We start from the raw sequence: 14,283 nt of genomic DNA on the forward strand, positions 1-14,283 counted from the left end.
CGAACTCGGGAGCCGAACGGATGACGGTATAAAAGCAAACGCGTGCACGATGGCTGCCAACATTGCGCCAGACGTGGTGTACCAGTAACCGTCTCGATTCTGGCCACCGGAGAGTAGCACGCTGCCGGCAGGATTACCTCAAACTCATCAATCAAACGCAATAGCTGACACCGGGGTGTGACCCGGGTGAACCTTTGGAGGTTCTAGAAAGTGTCGAAATCGGACGGCTGCTGGATCGCGGGTGTTTCGGTGTTGTTCGTTACTGTTTGTGATCGGTGGACTCGAGGACCAACTGCTGCTGCTGATAGTGCTTTGTGGAGTTCCAGACTGTGTGTGGAGTTCCAGTGAGTGTCAGTAGTTCTGTGCGCCTTTAAAGCGGTCGCCGGCAATGTCGTACATCGGTAATGCGTCGGACGTGGAGCAGGAGAAGAACCTGTCGGAGTACCGGCGCCAGCGCAGCTCGAGCAATCTGATGTCGTCCGGCGGCAAGCAGTCGGTCGGTAGCCCCAAAATGTCCGACGTCCTGTGGAACGACAAGCGCGCGGCCAGCCGCAACGTGAACGCCAGCGACGACGACGACTCGGAGGTGTCGGACAGCGAGAACTTCCTCGCCAAGGGCGCCTTTCTGCTGACGCCGTCGCACGAGCTGTCGATGGACCGGGCGGCGCTGATCTGCGAGAAGATGAACTTCAAGGGGTGCTTCAGCCTGACCAAGACCGCCACCGGCATCCTGTTCAAGTTCTCCAACCCGGAGGACTACCAGGCGGTCTTCAAGAAGGGCTTCCATAAGGTGACCGGCGCCCGGTTCTACAAAAAGATCGCCATCCCCTGCCGACCGCAGAAGACATTCATGCTGTACGTATTCGACGTACCGGAGGACCTGCCCGAGGAGGACATCCGGCACTCGCTGTACCGCTTCAACTCGGTCGTCGAGGTCGTCCGGTTGGTCGTGCACTACCAGAAGCCCGCGGTTCAGCCGGATCCCGGACAGCTGCACGCGGCTGGTAAGTGTCCGCGAGCACGCGCCCGACTGATTCGGTCTCTCTGTCTCTCTCTCTCTCTCTTTCTCTTTCTTTCTTCCGCTATATCTGCTCTGTCTCACTGACTCTGATTGTCTTCTGTCGAATCTACCTGTTCCGTTACTCTCTTCCTCACATCCGGTCCATTCTGTTTTCGGCGCGGGCTCAGGAGCAGGCACGCCGCAGCCGAAGCCGCAGGTGCCGAAGCTGCCCACCGCCAAGCCGATCGACGAGCAGGACGTGGCGCTGCAGAAAGAATCGCCACCGCCACCGATTCGCATCACACTCGCCTCACTCGATGAGTACAACCACCTACTGCAGAACGGGCTGGACTTCTACGGGGCCACTTTCTTCCCCACCGAGGCCCAGCTGCCGCCGCACGCCGCTAAGATAGCTACCAAACGAGGAACGTAAGTACGGGGCAGGATCTTTTCTCCCAGCCCTACGTCGAACCCTCGGACATATTATCTGAGGGCTTCCAAAACTGACGGAGCTCCAGATTGAACTCCGCAACCGCTAGTAACCCTCTTTTTACCATTTTTCATTAGGCGCATGATCGATGGCAGCATTCCTGGGCGTGTGCGCGAGCTGCTTCCGGTGTTCGACGCAGCCGGCTTTAGCAAAATTCCGCCCCCGGCATCAAAAACGATTAAACCGCGCCCATAAACCCATACTAGGATCCAGCATCAATTTAGCCACTACCACTACCACCCCACCCCCACCCACCCCCGCGGAACCAACCGCTCCACTCACCGCCACTCGTCATGGCTTTGCGCGCACGCAGCAAACCAACGGACCTCGCCAACGCCGGAATCGATCATCCGCAAAACCGCCGCTTAATCGTAACCACGCGGAACTAGGCAAAAAAAAACAACAACTCCGGCATCGACCAACTTCCAAATATGACACACCGCCGCAATCTTCTCGCCGCAACCGATCGTAACGGAACCGGCCGTTACGCGTGACTAGACTTGGCGCAGAAAAGATCAGGGCGAGCGAGTATTCGGGCAAAGTTTGGGTGCTGAGATGCTGTTTACTGAACTGGCGCGACGCGAGGACGGAACTCTCGGTCTGGTTGAAAGGTTGTCAGCCGTTTGGATATTTAATCTTTTCTTTTAAGTAGTGCTCTCATCGAAGCGAAACTGTCAACTCTTTCCTTCTTTTCTCATGTTTTTTTCCTTGCCTATACTCTAACTTTCCTAAACATTTTTCCTATCTTCTTAGCGTTTCATCTTTCTTTCCCTTTCCTATTTTCTTCCCTTGGAGGAGAACTTTTTTTCACTTTCTACTTTCTCTACTTTTCTAACTATCATTAAACAGTTCTTCACAAACAGCATCAACCACTTACGATATTGTATCAACAGTGCATCATTGCAACCTCCTAGACTAAGCAATGCCGCATCGAGCATCGCATATCGCCTGCAGTTCTGTTTAGCTTACTCATTTATCATGGCACACGTACTTTAAATATCTGACCATAATGAGATTGCAAACATCTTTTTTTTTAATTTTTGTTTTTTAAATAATGTTTGGAAGATTGTGAAAAGCATCGCCCCATCAACCATATGACAATAAACTACTAGCGACTATTGGACAACCTAGGAAAGGATGCTTGTGCCATCGGCGCTGACTACTCTGGAAGCAACGTTTATCACATCCGAATATCACCGAAAGGATATCACCTTTGCATGAGAAATATTTCGAATCGCACCAGTTGCACTTGGGTGATGACACAAAAAAGTTTGAAACTCTGTTTTTGATGATATCACATTCTATTTTGATTAATTTTCTACTAACTTGTGTAATTTTTATATGGGAAATATGTGTACGATCATCGTGACATCATGCGGGCTTTATTCAGAAATTTGTTAAATAAATTTCGAATTGTTTGTTTGAAGTTCTGTTTGTTATAATATCACATTCAATTTTTATTTATTTTATAAGTACTAATTTAAATCATTTTATTATGTAAAATATGTGGACGATCATCGTGATATCATGCAAGCTTTATACAGAATTGTGGTTAATTAAATTTTTTAAATGAAGTTAAATAGTTTGACAAAAACTAAACTCTCGTACCCGCAAAAATACTTCTCTTGTTGAGAGCGTTTGTATGTATTATTTTTAAATTTTTTAAACCTATCAAAGTTTCTAAATATTAGCGGGGGTTTTGTGAAAACGAGGATCACAGAGATTATTTGCCCGAAGTGGCACCCCGAACACACTCACACCTATGTGCTTATCGCTCGGACGCAAAAGATCGCGCGTCCTCAATTAATGGATTCTGCCTCGATGGGCGGCTGACTGAGGCCGTGCGCTACGTACAGAACGCAGCATTCGTTTCCGTCGATCGGTGCTTATCGGTTCAGTTGTCATCTTGATCCTGTGTGAAAACGGTAAACAATTACTCACTAGGTTGCATTCCATTAGCGCATCTCCTTATTTTAGTTGTTCGTGGCAAACGACGAAAACTCCAAGCCGCTCTGTTCGTTTTCCCATAAATATTCGGAGTAAACAAACGCCGAGCTGGGTAGCGACAATTGACCATATCGCATTTTTCCATTATTTCAGTTTCAGCGAACGGCATCGTAAGCCCTTTTGAAGATGGATCCTGCGGTGTGGCTAGCTGTTATCATCGCTCAGCTATCAGGGTATTTTACCGGAGCATACGGTGGGGGCAACTACACCTATGAAATCAAAACAATCGACGTTCCGGTCGACCATTTTTCCTTCACCAGCGATGCAACGTTCAAGCTGCGGTACGTATGTTCACAAAGTCGCCTGTCAGCACTGGATGCTATTTTTAATTGAATTAGGGTGAAGTAATAGCACAACGAAGAACATTTCGTGTCGTACGAGAGTCTAACCGTGGCTCGCGTTTTGCTTTTCGCACAGCTATCTCATCAACGACACGTTCGCCCAAGGCACTGGCCCCGACAGTCCGATCCTGTTCTACGCCGGCAATGAGGGAGACATCGAACTGTTTGCCCAGAACACCGGTTTCATGTGGGAGCTGGCACCCAAGTTCCGGGCGACGCTGCTGTTCGCCGAACATCGGTACTATGGTCACTCCCTTCCCTTCGGCAACCAGTCGTATGAGTCACCGAAGAACCTTGGCTACCTCACTTCCGAGCAGGCGCTGGCCGATTACGCGCTGCTCCTACGCACGCTAAACGCCGGCAATGGCACGAACCGGGCACGGCCGGTAATCGCGTTCGGCGGCTCGTACGGTGGTATGCTGGCTGCGTGGTTCCGCATCAAGTATCCGCATCTGGTCGCCGGTGCGATTGCCGCGTCGGCCCCGGTGCGCCAGTTTCAGGATGTCACGCCGTGCGGTATTTTCAACCAGATCTTGACCTCGGTGTATCATACGGCCTACACGCCCGAGTGCACCACCAACATACGCCACTCGTGGACGGTGCTGCAGAATTACTCGACCAGCGCGGACGGATTGCGCGTGCTGAACGAAAAGTTTCACTTCTGCACCAACCTCACGAAAGCGACGGACGTGACGGAAACCTTCTTCGACTACCTCACCGACGTGTACGGTAACCTGGCAATGATCAACTACCCGTACGAGTCAAACTTTCTCGCACCCGTGCCGGCCTATCCGGTGCGGGAGTTCTGTGGTCGGCTGGCTCAAAACTACACCGGTGTCGAGTTGCTCGATCATCTCGAATCTGCACTAACCATCTACTCGAACTTTGATGGCAAGGCCAAATGCCTGAACATCAACTCGTCCTACGACGGCAGTGGCATTGGCGATCTCGGCTGGGACTTCCAGGCATGCACGGAAATGATAATGCCCATGTGCACGGACGGTGTTCACGATATGTTTCCTGCAAAAGCCTGGAACCTGCAAGAATATTCAGACAAGTGCTTCAAGAAGTATGGCGTCCATCCACGGCCACACAGCGCACTTGTGAACTACGGTGGTGAATTTCTCGAGTAAGTTAATACCGCATATCGTTTTTTTAAATTATTTGATTTATTCGTTAAACGATGTACCTAACGTATCTCAATATCGCTCGCTTTCACTTCCTCAAAGCAAATATTCACCTCATGATCTAATTACATTACATTTCATTACATTGTTCTGTTCTATTCTTGAAATATGGGAGAAATTACAAACTATATCAGAATTACGACCATGGAACAAATCGATACCCTTAACACGCCTATTTCTTACCTGCAATCGTAGAAGCAGCATCACGAACATCGTCTTCAGTAATGGACTGCTGGATCCATGGTCCGGTGGTGGTGTGTTGCGATCGACCAACGCAAAGATAAAAATCGTTCTCATTCCCGAAGGGGCTCATCACATCGATCTGCGTGCCTCCAATCCGAACGACCCGGAAACGGTTGTTCGCGCTCGTGCCACGCACACCCAAAGCATACGTGAATGGATCGATGAGTACCGGAAGCAGAAGAAGGTTTACTAAATCCACGCGGGCCATCGACGATCGGCTGTTTCTACTGGGCTTCTAGGCTTGCAGGGAGTTTAGATGATCTTCGAGCCGTAAAGTGGCGACTGCTTCACGAACTCATCCAGCTTAACCTTAAACAGATCAGACGAGATGGGTGTTCCGATCGTCCAAAGCGGGTTCCGGACGACATACTCTACCCATATCTAGTTACAATAAGACGGTGCATAAGGAAGTTTAAATTTAACAATAATTTTGATATCACAGAATGCAAATAAAATTCGTTCCTTACATCATACCGGTTGTATGTAAGTTTTCCGAGCTCACTCACCTTGGTGTATATATTTTGAAGAAACTCCCTAATTCCACTGGATGAGTTGTCTGTGTTGAGGACCAACTTCAACCCCGACGGAACCTCCAAGTAGTGCAGGGCATATTTGTTTGTTTTGTAGTATCGGAACCCTTCCTTTGGCTCGACGGGGGATATTTTACTAACGAACGATTTGATAGAAAATAGCATCCCGTACATCAGCTTGGCTTCCTGCAAGGATAAACATGTTTTTAGGCAGTTCTCCTACAAACTATCGACCGAACGTGGTATTTACCTCATCTTTCGTGATTCCAGATTGTTTCAGCCGATTCCATTCACCGTAGTAGAGCAAAGTTCCAAGCTTATCAAAAATATATAGGTTATAGATCGTCATAGCTTCGTAAGATGAAATAAACTTTTATAAAACGGAGTGATCTGACCACTGTAATGGTAAACCAAAAAAGAAACGCACGTTTCTGACTATATTGGAGTGTAAATCAAGCAATCTTTCCAAACTAATCTGTTTCGTTTTGTTTTGTTATCTTTTTAAACTTTCTTTTGTATGACATTCTTTTCCAATGCGTTCGCATTGTACCGCTGGCATAACCGGGAATAAAAATATAGCTATGCTACAACAACCTTGGTATGCTGCCTTCCAATGAAAGCATGATTATGTGAAGAAAATGTAAACATTGACCGCGTGCAAACATCTTCGCATAAGAAACAGCGAATTCTCCGCAAAATGTTGGTGAACATTGTGAAGGGTTTAGCGGCATCATCTCTCTGTCCCGTCCGATCATGTCTTCTCCAATCGACACGAGTAAGTTACCGAACTGATTGGAAATGTATTTCCATGATTACGAAACAACACTCCACTAACCTTCTCTACCTGACCGCAGAACACCTTCGTGCTTAAGCGTCGCTTTCCACCGAACCTGTACAAGAAAAACCAAAAACCGGGAAAACTACGTGGCAGACACTACGTGTACGACTTGGTCGAGGACACGACGATAACGAAGAAACCGAACCTAGAGGTTGTACTGACTACGTTCGTCGAGGGCGTTGGATCGAAAGGGGATGTAGTATCACTGAAGCCAAACATTGCCTACAACAAACTGCTGCTGCCCGGTCTGGCAGTGTACAAAACACCAGAAAGTGTAGCGAAGTATGCTACCGTGAAGGATGAAAAGGAAAAAGAAGTGCACAGTTCGGCCTACGCCCAGAGGGTATGGATATTGGTTTTTGTTAAACACATGATACAGAAATGTTTCTAATATTTTATTGCTTTTTTAGACTGTGAACAAACTAGAAAGCTTGATTCTGGCTGTCGTCATGAACAAGGATCATCCGTGGAAAATTGAACCGTGGCATATTAAAGCTTCTCTTCGGAAGGCTGGATATTACGTTCCGGAGCACGCAATCGCTTTACCGGAAACGCCTATCACAGGACCAGACCTTTTAAAGCAAAACAAGGAATTCTACTGCACAATCACGATCAACAATTTGGAGAAGGCTCGCGTGCGCTGCCGGATACATCACTGGAGCACAGAACCTAGCGATCGTCTACCCTATGTCTTTGAACATTGGAAACTGGATTCTGAGCCACTGTTTGGCAATAACAGTACTCCTGCGCAGCCTGAAGATAACCTGAAAAATGTGGAAAAGTAAATGAAGGGTGCAACGGTATTGCATTTTATTCTCGGTCTTGTGTAAAATTCTAGAATAAATATTACCTTCAGTAGGATTCATAGTCAACCAGTGAAGTTTTCGCTTTATCTTTCACTTAGTAGAAAGTTCAATAATCCAAATCGTAATGTGCATCAGCTTACCAACATAAAATAAATATTTCTAAATGGGTAATGCTCATTCTAATAGAAAACTGGATTGATGGTTCGTAAAAAGAGGTGATAATTAGACTCATTGGTAGCTATTTTAGTAACCAGTGAAAGTATGGCCGTTTCAGACACGTAAATTTCCAAGATTTTTGTAAATTTAAATTAGCATTTGTTGAGAATCACAACAGTTTCAAACAGTATAGGTATAAACACACCCTCTGCTTGATCGGGATTCACACGTCATTGCTATTCGAAAAACGTCAAAAGAGTTGGCATTTCGACAAACCCGAATACACCGTCAGAATAGCAAACAGAAACGAAAGAATAGTCTTAGTTAAGCATTTTCGTTCCAACTGTGTTATGTGAAGTAGTTTGCTAAAGTATCTTAGAGTTATTTTCAGAGCGTACGTGCTCCAATCAAGCTCGAACAGCAAACAGTAAGATAAAGCATCATGTCCAAAAAACCTAGCCTATATCAACCGAAAGGTAGCGGTTTCGGTCTGATTTTGTTCTTAGCGCTCAGCCATACGGTTTCATTGGTAAATAGCGTAGAGTTAACCTTCGAATTGCCAGATAATGCACGGGAATGCTTCTACGAAGAAATACTGAAGAACCAGTCGGCGACGCTAGAGTTTCAGGTAAATGACAGCACTCGGCTACGTGTGAAAAGTAATCTGTTGCGGTTATGCAGTTGCTGCCGGAAGGGGCAAATAAAATCATACGATGAGTGTCACCGAGAAAGTGTTCAACATTCCTCTACCATTCAGCTTACAGGAGCTGATCAATTGCCACAATTGTAATCTGCCACAACTCACAGAATCCTTATTTCCTTCGCAGGTCGTTAGCGGAGGACGATATGACGTCGACCTTACTTTGGAAAGCCCAACAGGCGAAGTGATCTACCGGCAAAAGCAAACACAGTTCGATTCGTATAACTTTGTCGCTGCGGTACGTTGACGGATATGAATCAAAAAGAAGTACATTCGTCAAATAAAAGATTTCATTCTTTCTATGCAGGCAACCGGCATCTACACGGCATGCTTCAGCAACGAGTTTTCCACGTTTTCTCACAAAATTGTCTACATGGACTTTCAAGTAGGCGATGAGCAGCCCCTACCGGGCTTGGAAGAACACGCGACTGTGCTTACACAGTTGGAGTCATCCGCCCAGGAAATTCATAAAGGCCTCAACGCCATTCTTGACTATCAAACACACCATCGGCTGCGTGAGGCTCAGGGTAAGGTTTTGGCTTCTACCGCTTACCGTTCATCAATGCTAACCATTAATGTAATATGTATTCCGTAGGTCGGAAACGCGCTGAAGATTTGAACGAGAGAGTGTTGTGGTGGTCATTGACTGAAACGGCAGCTATCCTCCTAATTGCCATCGGACAGGTGCTTGTGTTGCGAAACTTCTTTTCCGAAAAGAAACCAAGCCAAATGAATTATCCTCTTATGAAGTAATAAACTTGTCGTCGTCATCACAAAATTGACACAATCTATAAGAAGCCTTTTAAGAAATACGGGAACGATGTCCTTTGTGCTCGTGATCCGGTGTCTCTACTGTTTTAGTTTTCAAGCGAACATGCCGCAGATAGTTTTCCTAGGAGATACAGCGAAGTGTAAAACAAAGGAAGAACGCATTGATCTTGATGTACGTGGATAGATAATTTAATAAAATACACACCAAATGAATACATAATTAATTTACACATTATTGCTGAGAATTTTGCACGAAGACTCGGACGTATTGCTTAGAAAAAAACTAACATCGAAAATAATGCATACATCAGTGCACATGGATATGCTATAAGATATCGTTGGTGTGGATCGGCCGTCATGAGGCAAAACATTCTGCTAGAGCTGTTGGTTGCAAGATACATCGCCGCACCGGCCAAAACCACTCCGTAGAAATTATTCAGTGTAACGAATATGTTCAGCATGGACAGCGCGACGATCGGCAGCATGCTGTAGCCCAGCACGCTTGCTACGGCCGTTACCGTCACGTGTGTCTCGAGCGAATTGCACATCAGCCAAATGAAACAGAACATAACCGAAACCGAAATCATCGACAGCCCGTAGATATACCCGAACTGGGTTTTGCTTTTCGAGATGGACAAACTGGCGGCTAGTGTTAAGCAGAACGAGATGGGTCCCGCCAGATCCGGCTCTTGGAATAGAAACGCTGTGGTGTCAATAAGCGCGTCCGGCGGCTGGAGCAGGTTCAGAAAGGCCAACGAGTTTTCCAGAATTTGTTTGGGATCGATTCCAAGCTCCTCCAGCAGCGGGGGTTCGTCGGATTCGGTGACGTCGCTTATTATTTTATTGCTGTTGACATGCGGGTCGCCATTGATTGGGGACGGTCCCGGCAACAACTTTGATGGAAGTTGGCATGTCACTGGCTCCGGATGCTCTGTCCGGGAGTGCGGGCGTATGGGCGTGTACGTACTGCTCGAGTTGCTGCCTTCGAAAGTTGATTTCGGAAAGCCATCGTCAACCTTTTCGTCGGATGGGGCATCCATAATGTCCTACAACTAGATAAGTACACAGTAAACTATAACATTTTGGTTTGTTGAAACTCGAACACGTAACTGCTTTAAACTAAAACACTTCATACGTTGAACAACATTAACTTTCCTTCCCGCAGTGGCGCTCGATGCGAGCTCCTACGAGAAAATTATGCTAGCCGTTCTGAGCAACATCCGATTGATTCATCTCTCGTTCCATTGATGTGTGAGTTGTCAACAATGCAAAGCTGTTTGTGCTTGTTAAATTTTGCTCAGAATTTACGCCCAAAATATCGTATTCTTTCTTGATTCACAACGTTTTCCAAATTCTGATGAAACATAAAAATATTCTAAGCTTTTACCACCTATGTTTCATTTGAAAAAAAAAAATGCTAGGAAATATTCTTTTCACGAGGATATTTTCTTTAATTTAATTTTTTATGCTATGAACTGTAACGTCCGGATTTAATTTAATTTTTTATGCTATCAACTTACAATGAAAACAATTCATTTGTGGTATAGATAGGTTCGTAAAGGTTTTTGAGATTATTAATTGGATTTTTACTTTACTACTTGCTACATACGTACAAAACTACATAGTACGCAGGCGTGCTTCGCCGTTATTCAGATTGCAGAAAAATGAAAGGAAACCCTAAATGAAATGGGTTCGTTGTTATATTAAAATTAGTAAAAACCATTCTAGTTAACTCCGCACATAAAAGCCTTGCATCAAACAATCGGAATGCATTGTGCATAAATTAAAACAGTGGTTATGCACTCCTACATCATATTTTCTGTGTAACATTGAACACAAACTGCAACAAAGCGAGAGCTTGAGGTTACAACTACAATGACAATTTTGGCAACCGGCTTCTAAATCATTCTCGGATACTTTCTGAAAATCTTATGCCGGGTCGCAGCGAGGGAGAGTGTACTTTTTAAACCGGTTTTTAGCGTTTGCAGCGGCTAGGCATTATTAATACACGCGCCCGAGTGCTCCACAATCTAGTTAACCAACGGCGGCTGAAGTACTTGTTTCGTGTGACCGCATTCCGGATTAAAAACTGCATCTAAATGAAGCTGTACGCCGTTTCCGATGGACCACCATCTTTGTCCGTTCGTATGGCCCTGGAAGCGCTCAGCATCCCGTATGAGCTTGTTAGTGTGGATTACGGCAAGGCCGAACATCTAACGGAAGATTATGCCAAGGTGATTAGAGTGTGGCCAGCAGTTTTTTTAATTAGTTTTACTTATGAGCTTCGGTTGGTTGGTTGTAGATGAACCCGCAGAAGGAAATCCCTGTCCTGGACGACGATGGTTTTTTCCTGAGTGAAAGTAACGCCATCCTGCAGTACTTGTGCGACAAGTACGCACCGGACAACGAGCTGTATCCGAAGGATCCTAAGCAGCGTGCACTCGTCAACCATCGTCTTTGCTTCAACCTAAGCTTTTTCTACCCTCAAATATCCGCCTACGTAATGGCTCCCATTTTCTTCGACTACCAGCGCACTGACATTGGATTGAAAAAGCTAAACCTTGCCCTGGAGGCATTTGAGACGTACCTGAAGAAATCCGGTTCGACGTATGTGGCGGGAGATTCGGTTACAATCGCCGACTTTCCACTTGTTGCCTCGGTCATGTGTCTGGAAGCGATCGAGTTTGATGTCAGCGGAAAATATCCGACCGTTTTCAAATGGTATAGCGGTTTTAAGACCGCTTACCCGAAGCTATGGGCCATCGCTGCCAAGGGAATGGAAGAAATCGCTGAGTTCGAGAAGAACCCACCGGATCTTACCGGAATGGTCCACCCGATTCATCCGATCCGCAAGGTCGCATCGAAGTAAGAAAACTTCATCAATGTTTCAGTGGTTGCCACTCTAATGCATTTCGAAATAAATATTTTTGATGAAATAAAATACTACGCTAGGTGTTTATTAGCCGCTCCGTTATTGCAACAGGTGATTTTTTGTTAACAGGATATGCTCACTGTACATGCTGGGGGTGCCAGACACAAATGTGATGCCGCAAGCGATGATACTGATCGGACTGTTGGCCGTATAAACCGTTGCCTGGCACGACAAAGCGGAATGGCTTTACTCGCTGTGCTCTTTCCCTTTGGGACCTTTGGGCATGCCACTGCCGGGTATGGGTTTTGCAACGCCGGACGGAGCTTCTTTAGAGTACATGGCTGGCGGTGGCGGTAGCTCGTATTCCTCATTAAGTTTTTTCGCCAGAAAATAAATCTCCGCCAAAGCAATTATCAGCGCGATGATTATGCCTAGCAGTAGTCGGAAGCCGAAATCAAGCTGACCAATGATCAATTCAATGCCGATGAACCCGAACGCGAATCCAGCTGCTACGGAGAAGACGAATTGGGCTACAGCAATCAGGTGCCTGTTGATTTGTTTCACTGTAATAGAAGAAAACACGTTGTCAATGGGATGTGATTCATTTCTACGCTAAAAAAATTATATTACTCTGATAAGCTATCGTCTCTTCCGGCATATGTTTCCGAACGCTATCGACATTCTTTGTCATTCTATGGTATTCGCGATCCTCCTGCTCCTTTCTGAGACGCTGACATCGTGCCTCTAGTACAGGGTTTCGCTCTTGTATGGGATTTATCGGAAGCTCCATCTGGCATCCGCTCAGCAATGTATGTAAGTACGGTGTAGCTGGATCGGACTGTCGCATCTGTTTCAACGCAGCGTAAAGCCATTTTATGTCGTCAACTTTCAGCACATTCCCAGTGGCCCCTTTCGGGCGGGGATCGGTCCCATTCTTGGAGTGCTGCAGTGTGTAATTTGCGTGTTCCAACCCGTCCCGTGCACTCGCGCTGTCTGTGACATGTTGTTTTATAAAAGCAAGCTCTTTCTCGGTAAAACCCACCACGGCCGGTAGGTCATTGGTAGCGTCATCCTTTCGGCTCGCTGGCTTGGATTCCTTTTTGCCCTTGCTGGTGTTGAACGCCGTATGAATTTTCCTAATGTTATCCGGTGTTGATGGGGTTAGTTTTAAGGAGCCGATGAATTTTCGTAATTCACTAGTCGGCACAAGGTTGATCGTCGGGTCCCGAATCGGTAGTTTGTCCATGTTCGTAGAAGGAGGCTGAAAGACCGAACTATGTTAGAGGAAAAAAAAATCAGACACGACAACTCATGTGACCAAAATGATTGTGCACACTTGATGTTGATTTCATCACTCACAACTATCCTATTTTGGGCAGAATTTGGAAGGCTCTTTTCTTTGGAACCTTGTAGTGATTGAAAGATTAAACCAAACCAGAAACTGGACCACACACAATAAGAAATAGTTCTATTATGCCTCTAGCTACTACACTGTGAAACCTAAACTGCTAACGCGAGCGTTTGGGAAATACTACACCCTAGAGGAGGGCAGATACGTTTATGAGATTCGTTCCACTGATGCTGGTAAAAAGGGAAATATATGATATCTAACGATATCACGGTCTTGCATAATTATTCAATTACCTTGTCACTTTCTGTAGTTTTGTGCAAATATTTGCTAAACTTAAAAATTGACCGTGTTTTGTGTAGCGAATCAGTTAAAAACACAATTGACCATCGCTACTGCACTTCACAGATGATTTTGACAGTTGATGGAGACGCATTTTGGAAATGATCTAATCCATTGCACTTCAACCACAACCTTTCAAACGTTTCCTTTTTTGTATGCAACTCGAAGTGCAACTCGAAGTGGCAACGGTTGAAACAATAATTTTAATATTTTTTAATTTTTTTTAAATCAGGAGATGCATTTCTAAATGCACCTTTTTGCCGTTAGTTCCCTTTCCGATCTGAAAATGAACTAATGGCATGTAGGGTTTGAGGGGGCATTATAGATTACCATTGTTTTTAGTTAAAATACAATAATTAAAAATTATTTCAAGTCCATGATGCTATTTAATCAAAGATCAACAGTAACGCATCTGGCTAAGCAAATAAACTTTCATCATTATATGATATGTTCAATTTTTTTAGATGCTTCAAACCGTTGTGAAGCGGGAAATTGATCGGTAATTTTCAAAAAGCGGCTGTAATCAACTCAAGGTTGTAAATACTTTACATCCAAAACTCAAAAATGATTTATGTTCAACCTCTTACAGTGAATCATATGATGCACTACTTATTAAAACGAAACGAAACCAAAAATGACAAGGGAGCTTTCT

At 45.3% G+C, this 14,283-nt stretch overlaps 8 protein-coding genes across 11 annotated transcripts; 5 read left to right on the forward strand and 3 right to left on the reverse strand.

Moving 5' to 3' along the window:
- The first annotated feature begins 388 nt into the window (after nt 1-388).
- Nucleotides 389-1,685, forward strand: LOC131269247 (uncharacterized). Its single transcript, XM_058271583.1, has 3 exons — nt 389-1,004; nt 1,189-1,429; nt 1,568-1,685. The coding sequence occupies exons 1-3, from the start codon at nt 389-391 to the stop codon at nt 1,683-1,685; spliced, it is 975 nt and encodes a 324-aa protein (XP_058127566.1).
- A 1,631-nt stretch (nt 1,686-3,316) lies between these two features.
- On the forward strand, nt 3,317-5,461 carry LOC131268655 (lysosomal Pro-X carboxypeptidase). 2 transcript variants are annotated; one of them, XM_058270893.1, is made up of 4 exons: nt 3,317-3,415; nt 3,591-3,778; nt 3,915-4,967; nt 5,221-5,461. In XM_058270893.1, exons 2-4 carry the CDS (start codon nt 3,624-3,626, stop codon nt 5,459-5,461), a joined length of 1,449 nt encoding a protein of 482 aa, XP_058126876.1. In that variant the 5' UTR covers nt 3,317-3,415; nt 3,591-3,623. The 2 variants fall into 2 exon arrangements, with proteins under 2 accessions (XP_058126876.1, XP_058126877.1); XM_058270894.1 differs by having other exon boundaries at nt 3,411-3,504.
- A 50-nt stretch (nt 5,462-5,511) lies between these two features.
- Nucleotides 5,512-6,279, reverse strand: LOC131268657 (trafficking protein particle complex subunit 1). The gene is made up of 3 exons (XM_058270895.1): nt 6,049-6,279; nt 5,775-5,984; nt 5,512-5,649 (listed from the first exon to the last, which is right to left on the reverse strand). Exons 1-3 carry the CDS (start codon nt 6,145-6,147, stop codon nt 5,521-5,523), a joined length of 438 nt encoding a protein of 145 aa, XP_058126878.1. The 5' UTR covers nt 6,148-6,279; the 3' UTR covers nt 5,512-5,520.
- A 164-nt stretch (nt 6,280-6,443) lies between these two features.
- LOC131269131 (large ribosomal subunit protein bL9m) lies at nt 6,444-7,516 on the forward strand. Its single transcript, XM_058271457.1, has 3 exons — nt 6,444-6,573; nt 6,653-6,979; nt 7,047-7,516. The coding sequence occupies exons 1-3, from the start codon at nt 6,496-6,498 to the stop codon at nt 7,419-7,421; spliced, it is 780 nt and encodes a 259-aa protein (XP_058127440.1). The 5' UTR covers nt 6,444-6,495; the 3' UTR covers nt 7,422-7,516.
- Nucleotides 7,517-7,868: 352 nt separating this feature from the next.
- Nucleotides 7,869-9,282, forward strand: LOC131269560 (transmembrane emp24 domain-containing protein 7). Its single transcript, XM_058271991.1, has 4 exons — nt 7,869-8,226; nt 8,426-8,536; nt 8,606-8,825; nt 8,894-9,282. Exons 1-4 carry the CDS (start codon nt 8,041-8,043, stop codon nt 9,049-9,051), a joined length of 675 nt encoding a protein of 224 aa, XP_058127974.1. The 5' UTR covers nt 7,869-8,040; the 3' UTR covers nt 9,052-9,282.
- On the reverse strand, nt 9,237-10,275 carry LOC131269559 (protein YIPF5-like). Its single transcript, XM_058271990.1, has 2 exons — nt 10,205-10,275; nt 9,237-10,121 (listed from the first exon to the last, which is right to left on the reverse strand). Exon 2 carries the CDS (start codon nt 10,107-10,109, stop codon nt 9,342-9,344), a length of 768 nt encoding a protein of 255 aa, XP_058127973.1. The 5' UTR covers nt 10,110-10,121; nt 10,205-10,275; the 3' UTR covers nt 9,237-9,341.
- Nucleotides 10,276-11,168: 893 nt separating this feature from the next.
- On the forward strand, nt 11,169-12,043 carry LOC131269561 (glutathione S-transferase 1). Its single transcript, XM_058271992.1, has 2 exons — nt 11,169-11,303; nt 11,372-12,043. Exons 1-2 carry the CDS (start codon nt 11,169-11,171, stop codon nt 11,936-11,938), a joined length of 702 nt encoding a protein of 233 aa, XP_058127975.1. The 3' UTR covers nt 11,939-12,043.
- A 136-nt stretch (nt 12,044-12,179) lies between these two features.
- LOC131269558 (uncharacterized) lies at nt 12,180-13,691 on the reverse strand. Of its 3 annotated transcripts, none has more exons than XM_058271987.1 (3): nt 13,586-13,691; nt 12,572-13,202; nt 12,180-12,504 (listed from the first exon to the last, which is right to left on the reverse strand). In XM_058271987.1, exons 2-3 carry the CDS (start codon nt 13,185-13,187, stop codon nt 12,188-12,190), a joined length of 933 nt encoding a protein of 310 aa, XP_058127970.1. In that variant the 5' UTR covers nt 13,188-13,202; nt 13,586-13,691; the 3' UTR covers nt 12,180-12,187. The 3 variants fall into 3 exon arrangements, with proteins under 3 accessions (XP_058127970.1, XP_058127971.1, XP_058127972.1); XM_058271988.1 differs by having other exon boundaries at nt 12,572-13,215; nt 13,586-13,641; XM_058271989.1 differs by lacking the exon at nt 13,586-13,691 and adding an exon at nt 13,301-13,398.
- Nucleotides 13,692-14,283: the final 592 nt, after the last annotated feature.

This window comes from Anopheles coustani, chromosome X (assembly GCF_943734705.1).
Source record: "Anopheles coustani chromosome X, idAnoCousDA_361_x.2, whole genome shotgun sequence".
Taxonomy (NCBI): Eukaryota; Metazoa; Arthropoda; class Insecta; order Diptera; family Culicidae; genus Anopheles; species Anopheles coustani.